Source organism: Brachyistius frenatus, unplaced genomic scaffold (genome assembly GCF_029030835.1).
Source record: "Brachyistius frenatus isolate BFR_SWC_R1_liver_20210118 unplaced genomic scaffold, ASM2903083v1 Contig_517, whole genome shotgun sequence".
NCBI classification, from domain to species: domain Eukaryota; kingdom Metazoa; phylum Chordata; class Actinopteri; family Embiotocidae; genus Brachyistius; species Brachyistius frenatus.
Genome location: NW_027211116.1, coordinates 46681 through 61488, shown reverse-complemented (window position 1 = coordinate 61488; position 14808 = coordinate 46681). Strand labels below are relative to the sequence as shown.

The window sequence follows — 14808 nt, the reverse complement described above, 5'->3', positions numbered from 1 at the left end:
ATCTAGCTATGTATATATCTATCTATGGATATACAGTGACGGAAATAATTATTTAATCCCTTACCAATTTTGTAAGTTTGCCCACTGACAAAGAAATGAACGGTCTATAATTGTAATGGAGGTTTATTTTATTTATTTTTTTATTTATTTTATACACTTTATTAATCCCCGAGGGGAAATTTCTTTACTACAGCAGGGGGGCTCTCAGGGGGGAGATGCTGCAGCAGGCTGCCACTAGCGCGGCGCCAGGTAACCTGACCTGAGGTGCATGTTTTTGGATGATGGGAGGAAGCCGGAGAACCCGGAGAGAACCCACGCAAGCACAGGGAGAACATGCAAACTCCGCACAGAAAGGCCCAGGACCGGATTCGAACCCGGAACCTTTTTTGCTGTGAGGTGACAGTGCTAACCACTGCACCACCGTGCCGCCCTCAAACAAAAATTTTAACAGTGATAGACAGAATATCCCCCCAAAAATTTTTTAAAAAAATCACATCATATAAAATGTATTTGCATTTGATTGTGTGAAATAAGTATTTGATCCCCTACCAACCAGCAAGAATTCTGTCTCCCACAGACTGGTTAGATTAATCCTCTCGCTTTAAGCGAGTACTCCGAATCTCAACTCATTACCTATATAAAAGACACCTGTCCATAGAATCAATCAATCGGATTCCAACCTCTGCCTAAGGACATCAGGGACGAGATTGTAGACCTGCATGAGGCTGGAATGGACTACAAGACCATTGGCCAGCAGCTCGGTGAGAAGGAGACAACTGTTGGTGAGATTATTGGGAAATGGAAGAAACCCAAAATGACATGGATGTCCTCGGTCTGCATCTCCTCGGTCTGCATCTCCTCGGTCTGGATCTCCTCGGTCTGGGGCTCCACGGAGATCTGGCCTGGTGGGGTATTGATGATCATGAGGAAGGTGAGGGATCAGCCCAGAACTACATGGGAGGAACTTGTTCATGATCTCCAGACTGCTGGGACCACAGTCACCATGGAAACCATCGGTAACACACGACGCCGTCATGGTTAAAAATTCTGCAGCGTTGTTAGGTCCCCCGGCTCAAGAAGACACATGGACAGACACGTCTGAAGTTTACCAACGAACACCTGAAGGATTCAGAGAAGGCTTGGGAGAAGGTGATGTGGTCAGAGGAGACCAACATCCAGCTCTTTGACATCAACTGGACTCGCCGTGTTTGGAGTAAGAGAAACGCTGACTAGAACCCGAGAACACCGTCCCACTGTCCAACATGGAGCTGGAGACATTCTGCTTTGGGGGTGTTTCTCTGCTGAGGGGACAGGACGACTTCACCGCATCGAGGGGAGGACGGACAGGATTGCGTACCGGGACATCTTGGGGGACGACCTCCTTCCCTCAGCTGGGACACTGAAGACGGGTCATGGACGGGTCTTCAGCACCACAATGACCCAAAACATATGACGAGGCAACAAAGGAGCGGCTCAAGAAGAAGCACATGAAGGTCATGGAAAGGTCGAGCCAGTCTTCAGACCTTCGTCCCAGAGAACATCTGTGGAGGGAGCTGAAGCTTCCAATTGCTGAGCAACAGCCTGGAAACCTGAAGGATTTGGAGGATCTGCAAAGAGGAGTGAACAACATCCCTCCTGAGATGTTCAAACCTGGAGACCAACTACCAGAAATGCCTGACCTCTGACCTCGCCAACAACGCTTTCTGCACCAAGTACTGAGTCATGTTCTGCTATGGGATCAAATACTTATTTCACACAATCAAAAGCAAATCAATTTATAACTTTTATACGATATGATTTTCTGGATTTTCTTTTTGATATTCTGTCTCACTGTTAAAATAAACCTCCATTACAATTGTAGACCGTTCATTTCTCTGTCAGTGGGCAAACTTACAAAATCAGCAAGAGATCAAATAATTATTTCCTTCACTGTATACATGGATACATATAGATATATACATAGATACATAGATTGATATATACATCGATAAATAGATAGATAGATAGATATATACATAGATACAAAAATATATAGATAAATATATACCTACACACATATATACATAGATACATATAGATATATACATAGATACAAAAATCCTTGATAGATATATATACCTAGACACATATATACATAGATACAAATAGATATATACATAGATACATAGACAGATATATACATAGATACGTATATAGATATATACATAGATACAAAAATACATAGATAGATATATACCTACATACATATATACATAGATACATATATACATAGATACTGTAGCGTGATGTCAATTTAATTCGTGGGGATTAAATCGTGCTCTTGTTATTAGAAGGGGTACCAGTCCAATATTGGACAAATTATCAATGTCAAATAAATATCAAATCAGTCAATCATAATCTAAATTGGAATTCTCGTATCAGAACTCAAATTCAATTCAATCCAATTATATTTTATTTCTATAGCGCCAAATCACAACACAGGTTATTTCATGGCACTTAACACATTAAAGTCCTTACAGCCAGACTTTACAATATTATACAGAGAAACCAACAATTCAACAATTCAACAATTCCCACGTAAGCTACGAGGGAAAACCTTCAACAGAGGGAAGAAAAACTCCTTTTAACAGGAAGAAACCTCCGACAGAACCAGGATCAGAGGTGGGCGGAGCATCTGTTAACAGAACCAGGATCAGAGGTGGGCGGAGCATCTGTTAACAGAACCAAGCTCAGAGGTGGGCGGAGCATCTGTTAACAGAACCAGGATCAGAGGTGGGCGGCCATCTGTCTCGACCGGTTGGGGTGAGAGGAGAGCAGAGAGAGAAAAGGACAGCATAGAGATAGAAGAGAAGAACTGTTGGTGGAGACGACAAGCGCAGATCAGAGACATGCAGCTCCATGACGGGACATCTGGAAAAGAAAGAACAGAAACTACACGAGTGAAGGAACTGAATGGAGACAACAGACAATAAGAAGAAACTATGGGAGAGAAGAAGATGGTGAGGTATGAGTCAGTTAAAGAGTAGGAGGAAAGAAAAGAAGATCAGCATGTAACGAGGTCCTCCAGCAGCCTCGGCCTATAACAGCATAACTAAGGGTTGGTTCAGGTCTACCTGAGCCAGCCCTAACTATAGGCTTTATCAAGAAGGAACGTTTTGAGTCTAATCTTAAAGCTAGAGAGGGTTTCTGCCCCTCCAACACAAACTGGGAGCTGGTTCCACAGGGGAGGAGCCTGAAAACTGAAGCTCCGCCTCTCATTCTACTTCTGGAAACTCTAGGAACCACAAGTAGACCAGCGTACTGAGAGAGAAGTGCTCTGCTAGGATTATATGGTTCTATAAGATCTCTAAGATATGATGGAGCCTGGTCATGTAGAGCTTTGTAAGTCATCAAGAGAATTTTAAATTCTATTCTTGATTTCACAGGAAGTCAGTGAAGAGAAGCTAAAACTGGAGAAATATGATCTCTCTTGCTAAATCCCGTCAGTACTCTTGCTTTCTGTGATGAGCAGCTGATGTTTCATTGAGTTCCTGGAGGTCTCGTGAACCTGATGAAGCTACCTGTGAATTCTGCAGGACTCATTCAGGATGTGATAGCTCACCTGAATAACAGGACTGGAGGGAGATCCAAGCAGAGATACGCTGGAACCACCCAGAGGCAGCAAAATGCTGAGTCGGAAGAAGTTTTGACTTTGCTGGTATCTCGTGGCTCCTCCTTGTTGTTGGCTGTCAATCATCTTTCAGTTCATTCAATAACTCAGAAATATCATCGCTGGACAAACGACATGTCTGATTAATTTTCCCTCTGACATCAGAAATGTTTAACGGGTGCAAAACCTCGTTCTCTACATATTCTCTGGTTTCCTGTGTCTCCTTCACAATAAGAGCAGCTGTGTCTCCTTCACAATAAGAGCAGCCATCTCTTCTGATGTCCATCTGATTAAAACCTTCAGTCGTACTAAAATACACAACAATCACTTCTCCTGTTTCTATTTCCTGGTTTATTTGCATGTTTCCTCCCAGTATTTTACACCTTCAAGCAGAAACACACAATATTACATATGATGCAGGAAAACACAGAACGGACAACTGCACATTTGGAAGATGAAATCCTCGCTGCACGTCGTCGGTAGATCTGATGGACATTTGTTTGCGGGTGGTTTTAAGTTTGCACCTGATTTTACACACAAACCTTCAGTAAATCAGACTAAAAATGTTTCTCTTTTCCTGCTCCTGCTGGACAGAAGAATCAGTGTGTTTATTGAGTGTGTTAAACAGAGGACACAAAAACACATTGATTTCTGGGTAAAATATTTAAATCTGCAGATATTTTGGAGGGTGATGTGTTCACGAGGTCATTTCCTGTCAGTTTGATTTGAAAGAACACGACTACATTAATGTCTGACAGTATCTGTTAGTGAGGGAAGGACGTCATCTGGAACACAGCAACACATTCAAAGTCCTCCGAGGATGGATCCTAATGGTTTTTGGTTGATTCTTCTTCCTTTAGCGCCATCATCAGGTCACAGATTGAATGTAACCAATACTTTGGTTGATGGTTGAAAGGTTAGGTTAGGTAGTTACTTTATTAATCCCCGAGGGGACTTTAAAAAAAAAAAATTTAATAAAAAAAAAAAATAATTTTGCCACACAGGCAGAGAGAGCATGCAAACAGCACACACGGTTCATGTTCCATCTACAAAATTACCAACAATAAAAACGTTGTTATTTCAACCTCTTTATTCAAAAAGGCATGTTTCATTCTCACACTGCATCCAGATCATTACAATTGATGGAAGAACCTTTGACTTGGAAAATCAAAACCAAATAAAATCCTTGCATTATGTGATCGTCCATGTAATAAATACACCGGCTGACTGTGCATCTCTGGGAACGATATGACTGGTTTAGTTTTATTTTAAGGCCTACGCTCTCCTCCGCTGGGATTCTCTGACAAAACCTCACAACAGAATCAGCGGGTTAAACGTGGTAGGGAAGGTTGGGTTTACAGAGAAAGCAAATTCCAGAACAGTCCAGGGACGGAAAAAGAAGCAAGAGAGTTGCTCGAAGCGTCGAGTGCAGCTCACAGGACATTTTTCTAGATTCAGGAGGGTGTGAGAGCAGAAAGTGTTTGAGACGGTCTGATATCAACAGAGAGCCATGAACATGTGACAGGACGTAAACGGGAATCAGACCTGACCTGCTAACAGCAGCCTGGTTGGACTTCATGCTGCTGCCTTCCTTCACTTGTTTTTAGCAGCACTGGCAGCTGAAGGTACTTTTAAATGAGCGCTAAACTTCAAATAGCTTTTTAATGATTGTTGGCTGACATCCTGTTAGCATAAGCTACTAGCAACACGGGCTCCATTAACCTGAAAGTGGAAGTGACTCGCAAATGATTTTACTCAGTCAGATTTACCTGTTCAGTGAACCTGCATTTTGGTGTCATGTTTGCCACGGTGACACTGTGCTGCTCACGTTAGGACTGACTGTTGGACTGGCAGTGTCAGATTCTTTGTTTGTTCATCATTCACTGGTAAACACACTGCTCATCTCTCATCTCGCCACAAAGTTTGGAGTCTGCAGAGAGACGTAGCTTTAATGATAATGAGCTGATTGGTAGCAAACTGTGAGCTGTGCTGCTGATTTTACCATCAGCTATCCAGTTGCATTCTGGGAAATTAAGGTTCCAATGTATTTGGCGTCTGACCTTTACCAGAGACTAAAAGTTGGGATATCTGATAAAAAACAAACATCCTCCAGATCTGAAGCTGATTGATGTGAATCTGTGTAATAACCAGTAGTCACCACAGGGGGCTCCAACCTGATTGTTGCTACTGACGAAAACTATGGAAACAGGTGACAGTTTGTTATTGTGAAAGAAAGTGTCCGTCAGATGAGTGAATGTTGATGGAGCTGGTGTCGGGTTTCAAACATGGCAGAGAGGCTGATGTGTCTGTGAAGGATGTAATGCATAGAGCAGCAAACAGTCCCTGGATGAAGGACAGCTGATCTCCATCATGCCTCAATACCTTCAGGTAGAAAAAGAAAAGCCAATCAAAAGGTCACAGTTCCTCAGGTCAAAGCCAGTGAGGGGAGGACCCTGCTTCCCAGGTCAAAGGTCAGCCGGTGGGTCGGGGGTCTGGAGAACCTGCGGTGGTCCTTCTTCGTCCTGACCGCTGGATGTTTTTCTGTTGCTGCATGTTTTATTGAGAGTTCTGTGTGTAGACGTCGGTCCTCGTCGGTCCTTCTCCATCCTCCTCCGTCCTTCTCTGTCCTTCTCCGTCCTCCTCTGTCTTTCTCTGTCCTTCTCCGTCCTTCTCTGTCCTCCGTCCTCCTCCATCCTTCTCTGTCCTCCGTCCTCCTCCATCCTCCTCGACGGCTTACAAAGATTTCTTGGTCAGCTTCTTGCCCTTCTTGACGGACAGCTTGTTCTTGACGTGTCCTCGCTTTCTCTTGGCCGTCTGCAGAGTGAACAAAGTGTTAAACTCCTCATACATTTATGTACAAGTCCAAACATTCAAACTTCTTATGAAGCCTGGTTCACAGGCTATATTATATCATTTATAGTATTATATAACATTAATCTATCACATCGATGACGAAAAGGAAAAATATTCTGACCAACGTTCAGATATACATTGTTAATAAAAGAATGAAATGGTGGACAGATGTAATGTGATGGAGCTGGTTTCTGTTTGATGTCATCATGACGTGTTGGAGGACGCTGCCTCACCTTTTTGGAGGTGTACTTCTGCTTTGTGGTGTCAGTGCCTCGCAGCTTGTGCTCCACGGGGTCCCTGTTCTCCAGCTTTTTGACCTTGTAGATCCGGACCAGCCAGTGCTCCGAGGTGAAGGCTTCCTCCAGGTGCTTCAGCTTGATGTCCTTGTTGCCGATCTCCGCGTTACGTGTCCGGTCAAAGCCTGGTGGTGTCCGGAAGTCCAACTGAACAAAAGAAAAAACAGAGTTATCATTTATTTGTATTTTTCTATTTATCAATTGTATCCTTTCCAATAAAGACTCTGTCATTTAGCTAAGTAACACTAAATATCGGTGGGGGATTCATGTCTACGAACGATCATTGATGATGACGTACCTGCATCTCTCCAAAGCGGTAGTAAGACATTTTGTACATAAGGCAGTTGAGCAGAGTCGGGGAACCAGCTTTGTCCACTCTGAACTCTCCCTGGGGGGTGAAGTAGTCACTTTCCTGGATGGACAGGTGACATCAGGAGACAGGAAGTAAATACACAAGTGAACTGATGGATGTTTTTATTTTGCAGCCAAACACTTTAAAGCAAATTTTACTGTTTGAATCTGTCCTCATACAAGTAACATGTAGAGATATAGTGTGTGTGTATGTGTTTGTATGTTGATGTTGGTTTTTATAACTTTAAAGGGCATTTGAGAGAAATAATTGGTATTAGTGTTAAAGTTACAGATTCGTAGTCACTCTGTTAAAAATTAAAAAAAATAATGCAAATATCTGAATTATTTATTTAAAGTAATGTAACTCCCTTCCAACTTCAATTAAGAGTGACATGGTATGATTTTAAAACATCATTAATATGTAGATCATGACTGACTGCAGTGAAGCTAAAATGTTCCCAGAACCTCAAACCAAGACTCCATCCAGGTCCAATCCATGCTGAGTGATAATAGAACCATTAACATGTTAAATATCTGAGTAATAATATAACCATCAACAAGGTAAATATAAATATACAATATATATAAATTAATAAATATCTGACAACATGACCAACTGCCTTTACATGGTAAAGAGAGAGAGAGAGAGAGAGAGAGAGAGAGAGTGTGTGTGTGTGTGTGTGTGTGTGTGTGTGTGTGTGTGTGTGTGTGTGTGTGTGTGTGTGTGTGTGTGTGTGTGTGTGTGTGTGTGTGTGTGTGTGTGTGTGTGTGAGAGGCCTCTCTCACCCTGATGTCCCTGGGGTGCTCCCCCTCTGCAATGCGCACCATCCAGAGAAACTTGTTGATGTCATCACCTGAGTATCCGATGACCCCTCCGAAGATGATGAGGACATAGTCAACATCCAGTGACCTCATGATGTCGTAGGCTGCAGTCTCATTGGACGACATGGCTTTGCCCACCTGTTGGAACAATTGAAAGAATCACGATTTGATGTTGGACTCGGGTATAATACCACAGAATCATTGAAGTGACATTCCAGGTTCACTTTAGTAAAGTAGTCAACATGGGAAGGTGAAAGTTGGCCTGTTGTGAATGGAAATCACGACAAACCAGCTCCAGTAGCTCTGAGGTGAGCGGCTTACAGATTTCATTTTCTAAAGTTTGAGTGCACCAGCCTTGATGTCCAGGTGACTTCAGCTTGTGTTGCAGACTGCATATTTTCAACAGAAAAATTCTTAGCCCGCAGGATGGTGGTGGTCCAGGGGTAGACCACCAACACCAACAGTGAAACAATGGCTGTTCAAACCAAGAAGACCCCAAAGCCATTCTTATCGGGCAGTTAATGGGGGAAAAATGACATTTCCTGTCTGAACTTTGTGAATTGTGTATAAGAAGTGTGTATGTATATCTGTAATATGCCCAGGTATGTTTCTAAATGTGTCGCTCACACATCAGAAAGCAAGTTTGTTTTTACAAAGGCAGCTAGATGGGTATCAGAAAGGAATGTGACAAACACTGTTCTTCTTTTGGACTTTGTCTTTAGGTCTAACTATGGACAGTAAGGTGAGTCTGAGTCTGTCATGTATGTAGCTGTTGTTTTATCATATGATAAAGAGAGGCATGGAGCTCACAAGATGTGGGCCTTTACAAGGCAGAGAGACACTGAAGTTAAGGGAAGGCTGGAGAAACTAAAAGTCAGGTTGTCTTTGTTGCTTTGATTTGGATTCTTTAAAATATTTTCAGTCTTTATTGAAGTAAAATACTAAATATGTGGGATGCTTCTTTAATACATACAGATGTTTTTCTGCCTTTCACCTGTGTCCAGTGACGTGTAGTGATACAATGCTTTGTCCACTGGGTGGTGGAATACATCAAGACAACAAATCAACAGGTTTCTGTAAAACTACATAAAACTGGAGAACTAAGGCAAAGAGAGCTCCTTAGAAATACATACAAAGAATTAATCAAGGCAGTGAGAGTATCTGCAGCACATTTTCATGTATTCATATACAAATAAAGACTTTCTTAAAAACGCTCCTCCAGAATGTCAGAAGTATAAAAATTATATATATATATACAAATAGAACCATTGGTGAGTAAAATTGTCATTCATGGTTGGATTTCGAGAATCTGTTTGCATGAACCAAAGGTGGAAGAAGTGAGAGAAGCTCTCACCAGCGCTATATGACTGTTGTTCCATGTGTTGTTGTCGACCAGCGTAGTTCTGTTGGCCATGCCTGCTATCTGGTAGCCGTAGTCCCACCACGACATCACTCTGGCATGCTCGTCGGTGTTCTGCCTCAGCCAATAGTAGGCCTCCCTGAAGTCGTCCAGGATGTTACGGGAGCTGTTGAGGACAATTATATGTGTGAGATAATGACACAGCATATGTAGAGAATATGTTATTTATTTTAGGCCAGACAATATGACTGAAGTAAATAGTTAAACCCTTTAATAAAAGCGGAGTTTAAAATGCTGCAGTATGTTGTAATATATTTAGAGAAGAGTGTCTCTGGATCTCTGGCTCCAGACTCGAGGAGCTTTGGGAAGGATTTAGACTTTTCATTTACAGCAGGAACAAAATAGTTGAACTCAACACAACTTTAGAAAAGCTGCATGTAAACCATGTGGTAGGGGGAGGGAGACGTCTGCCCAATGGCCCAAAGTCTTCTATTCCACCCAAACTCACAGTATTGAAAGAGACGAGTTCGAAAGTAGAGAGAATTACTTGGAGAAGTGCTGACGATGCAGTCTGTGTATTACTCAGAACATTTTAAATGGCATTTTTCATTGTGGTGTATTAGAGTGAAGGCAGATGTCTCACAATCTGGCCAAAAAAGCTGAAGCTATCTGCATTGCTACATTAAGAACGGGCCCAGTAGAGGTTTAAATTTGGATAAACGGACCTTTAAAGGAGGCAACCACCCTACAAGAACCTCTTGTGTACGGCTGTTCAGCTGTTCGCTCAACAAATGTTCAAACTTAAAGGCAGTGGACATGTTTTCTCCAATCTCACTGATCCTGTTCAACCTGCAGACTGCTCGAAGCCCAGCTCTCACCCATCATGGTTGTAGGATGCCAGGACTACACTCGGGCTGGAGTAGGCGTTGCTGGTGACCCAGGTGCAGTGGACGGCGAACATCATGAGCAGCATCAACATCAGCATGGTAACTATGGACTTGATGTTGGGGCCAAGGCCCTCCTCCGCTTTCTCCTGGTCGGAGACATGTTTCCTCACCTTCCCAGCCTGCAGGGAGAGACGCTCGGAGAGGTTACGAGACTCCAGCAGCACACGAACGCCCCAAACATGAGCTGGTCCTCTACGAGAGGGACCATGAACTGCTCTCTCATAGTGTCACATTCAACACGGACCTCCAGCACACCTGTGATAGGTTGGTAGTGCATTATTCCCACCATAGCAAGACGATGTACTATATATACACATGTTGTATCAACATGTTGTATCAAACTATAACATTCAATAAATAAGTGCTGTTCATATGGGGATCCAAAGTGTTGTTTTGAAATGTTGATATTGAGGATTTATTTGTTAGATGTCTAATTCTCTGCAATGTTGTGTTGGATACAGACGACTTTTAGAGATTTTTCACTGAAACAAGCTGTAAAAAACTGCAGCTGGAGAAGCTTTGAATAATAAGAGTAGAGATGCTCAACAAGACCGTTCAACCAACACAATCAGCTGAAAGACACGAAGGCACCATGTAATACTTCATCATTGTAAGAAGTAAAAGAGGGAGGCAGGCAGGCAGGCAGGCAGGCAGGCACGCACGCACACACACACACACACACACACACACACACACACACACACACACACCTTGTCATAGAGGTTGCCTGCGTTCTTCCTGTCGTCCTCGTCGCTGCTGTCCTCTACAGGTGGACTCTGTCTCTTCATGTCATCGCCCAGATAGTGTTCAAAGACGCTGGAGAAGGCCACAGCCGACAACATGCACACCACCGGAGTCAGAGTCAGCATTAAACGCACCATCACGCCGGCAAAATACACAGCGCTGATAGCATACAAGGCCACTGGTGACAGGAGAGCAGAGAGAGATGTGGAGGTTAGAGGGAACCATGCTTGAGTTACATATAACTTCATTCATCCTCTTTACTTCCATGTGATGCTGTCGAGTCATATTATCGGTGCTGTTTGACAGGGACTTGAAATCCAATGTTTTAATTACAGGTTGGTTTCAGTGGAAGGTGAAAACAAACACTATAATGGTAGAAAGACAAGTACAGCACATAATCAGACACAAACCCAGATAAAGATCAGAGTCTCCATGAAGTGATGAGAATGTAACCGATGGAGAGCAAGAAGAGAGGAACACAACTGTCAAGAGAAGCAGCGACAGAGGAGAGGGCTGGTTTAACCAGCCAAGGGAGGGCAGCAGACTGGACTTCATATTGGGAAGTAGTTAATGCATCCCTGGACAAACTGGAAACATGCATGAACCCCCAACAGCAGTAAAAGTGCTTCCGCACCCTCCCAGATAATTCAACCCCGTCCAACAGCTAGGACACATATAGGACCAGAGATGATAACGGCCGTATTCAGTAAAGCTTTCTGAGCTGTGAAAACAACTACGTTTATTCTTGAGGCCGTCGTTAGGGGTCGAGTTGTACTGGAGCCAATTCCTTAGAAACACCTCTTGATATAAAATCAGTGCAAACTACTATCCTAATAAGAAACATGCAAATAAATGAATACTATCAATCAAAAATGAACATCATATCTGTAAAAGTTGAAATTCATTGCTGTGTTGCTAAATTGGATTGCATCAGATTTACGACAGTACCTAATAATGTGGCCACTGTGGCCAAAGGATATGACACAGAAGATATGCATATGGGTATAAAAGTCTCAGGTACTTTTTGTTTAAATTCATTACAAATGATAATATTAGTTTAACAATTTGAATCAGTGAAAAGTGTCCAGAATATCTTAATATTAATTCGCCCCTTTTGCTTTAATGACAGCAACACTCAACCCGGATCACACATGTCGTTCCTGCAGGGGACATGTTCAAAAGAGCTTCTCGTGATGTCTCAGTCTCAGTGTTCATGTGGGGTTGAGGGAAGGTCACTGTGGAGGAAAGGTCACAGTGGAGGGAAGGTCACAGTGGAGGGAAGGTCACAGTGGAGGGAAGGTCACAGTGGAGGAAAGGTCACAGTGGAGGGAAGGTCACAGTGGAGGAAAGGTCACAGTGGAGGAAAGGTCACTGTGGAGGGAAGGTCACAGTGGAGGGAAGGCCTCCTGCTCCTCCTCCTCAGTTAGAGTCGAGTCAGTTGTCACTGCCCCTGAAGAAGTTCCAGTCTAATAATGGAGAGAAAGAACCTCTTTGCTCTCAATAACAATAATTGTGATAGAATCTGACTTTATGTACCAAGAAATAAAGATGGTTGATGATCCTTCCTGCTTCAGTTGGATTGCTGACCTACAAATATTGCAGAACATATAATTTCTTCATTTCATACTTCACTACTTTTTTGTCTTTTTCAATGTTTCTGATTATTTTCAGATTTACCTGACAATATTACTGATTTTAAAGTGGTTTCTATTGTATTTTGAAAAACTAAGATGGATGCTGCTGATGAACACATTATGAACAAATGTGGCCCAAATATGTGAGAGAGCTGCTTCTGCAGTTGGTCACTGTCACCCCTCAGAGATGAAAATATTGAAGGAGAAAAACTTCTGAAAACTGTTAATGTCATTCAGATCTACTTGGATTTTGTCTTTATTTTTCAGAAAGTCCAATAACCATTAGCATTTAGTACTTGTTATCAAATCACAGCAGATACTGAACTTTTCAACATTGATATTTAACAAACACGGAACATCATTTATCATTCTTTATAAGAAAGTGATTATTTAAATGTCATTATTAAAGAATTGAGTAGTTTTGAAAAATAATTCACTTAAAACTGAAAAGTTTAAGTCTGAGAAACAACACAACTGTTAAAAACAATATTAGTTGACGTGAAAAAAAATTAGATTAATTTACATAAAAATACAGCCTGCTAAACTTTAAAACCCTAAATTAAATAAATTAAGCTCAGCGTCAAAAGAATTCAAATAACATGAACTCAAACATGCTTTTCTCAAGAACTGTTGTTGTGAATCTTGTCTGTCACTTTTGTAAAGACTGCAGGAGCCTTTTCTACACTGCTCCAAAAAATAAAGGAAACACTTAAAACAACTCAATGTAACTCCAAGTCAATCCCACTTCTGTGAAATCAACCTGTCCAGTTAGGATCAACACTGATTGTGAATCAGTGCTGTTGTACAAATGGAACAGACAACAGGTGGAAATGAGGCAATTATCAAGACAACCCTATAAAGGAACGGTTCTGCAGGTGGTGACCGCAGACCATTTCTCTGTCCTCGTCCTTTCTGGATGATTTTTGGTCACTTTTGCATGTTGCCAGTGATCTCACCACTAGAGGGAGCATAGGTGTTTCCAACCTACAGAAGTTGTTCAGGTAGTGCAGCTCATCCAGGATGGCACATCAATGCACGTTGTGGCAAGAAGGTTTGCTGCGTCTGTCAGCACAGTGTCAAGAGGACGGAGGAGATACCGGGAGACGGGCCGGTCCACCAGGAGACGTGGAGGGGGCCGTAGGAGGACAACAACCCGGCAGCGGGACCGCTATCTGCTCCTTTGTGCAAGGAGGAACAGGAGGAGCGCTGCCAGAGCCCTACAAAATGACCTCCAGCAGGCCACTAATGTGCATGTTTCTGCTCAAACTGTCAGAAACAGACTCCATGAGGACGGTACGAGGACCCGACGTCCACAAGTGGGGTCTGTGCTTACAGCCCGACACCGTGCGGAGCGATCGGACTTTGCCGGAGAACACCGAGATTGGCAGCTTCTCCGTCGGCGCCCTGTGGTCTTCACGGATGAGAGCAGGTTCACACTGAGCACATGTGACAGACGTGAGTGGAGAACGTTCTGCTGCCTGCAACATCCTCCAGCGGGACCGGTTCGGCGGCGGGTCAGCGACGGTCTGGGGAGGCGTTTCTTCGGAGGGCAGCGCAGCCCTCCGTGTGCTAGCCAGAGGTACCCTGACTGCCATTAGGTCCCGGGATGAGATCCTCAGACCCGTTGAAGACCATATGCTGGTGCAGCGGGTCCTGGGTTCTTCTGATGCAGGACAATGCTCGGCCTCATGTGGCTGGAGTGTGTCAGCAGTTCCTGCACGATGAAGGCATCGACGCTACGGACCGGCCCGCCCGTTCCCCAGACCTGAATCCAATCCAGCACATCCGGGACATCGTGTCTCGTTCCGTCCGCCGACGCCACGTCCACCGCAGACTGTCCGGGAGTGGACCGATGCTTTGATCCAGGTCTGGGAGGAGATCCCTCAGGAGAACATCCGTGGTCTCATCAGGAGCATGCCCAGGCGTTGTAGGGAGTGATACAGGCATGTGGAGGACACACACACTACTGAGCCTCATTTGGACTTGTCTTCAGGAATCTCCACAGAAGTTGGATCAGCCTGTGATCTGATTTTTCCACTTTTATTTGGAGTATGATTCTGAATCCAGACCTCCATGGATAATGATTCTGATTTCCATTGATCATTTTTATGTTATTTTGTTCTCAACACATTCCACAATGTAATGAATCAAG

General features: G+C 43.3%; 1 protein-coding gene across 1 annotated transcript in view; it reads right to left on the bottom strand.

The window, feature by feature from the left end:
- Window positions 1–4721: 4721 nt before the first annotated feature.
- Window positions 4722–14808, bottom strand: part of LOC138614530 (dolichyl-diphosphooligosaccharide--protein glycosyltransferase subunit STT3B-like) — a 49437-nt gene continuing 39350 nt past the window's right edge. The window contains exons 10-16 of the mRNA XM_069688033.1: window positions 10989–11200; window positions 10210–10397; window positions 9326–9497; window positions 7936–8109; window positions 7097–7210; window positions 6736–6945; window positions 4722–6463 (exon numbers count right to left, since the gene is read on the bottom strand). Of these exons, the coding sequence (XP_069544134.1) occupies window positions 6383–6463; window positions 6736–6945; window positions 7097–7210; window positions 7936–8109; window positions 9326–9497; window positions 10210–10397; window positions 10989–11200 (1151 nt within the window). The 3' untranslated portion in view covers window positions 4722–6382. The remainder of the gene's footprint in view (window positions 6464–6735; window positions 6946–7096; window positions 7211–7935; window positions 8110–9325; window positions 9498–10209; window positions 10398–10988; window positions 11201–14808) is intronic.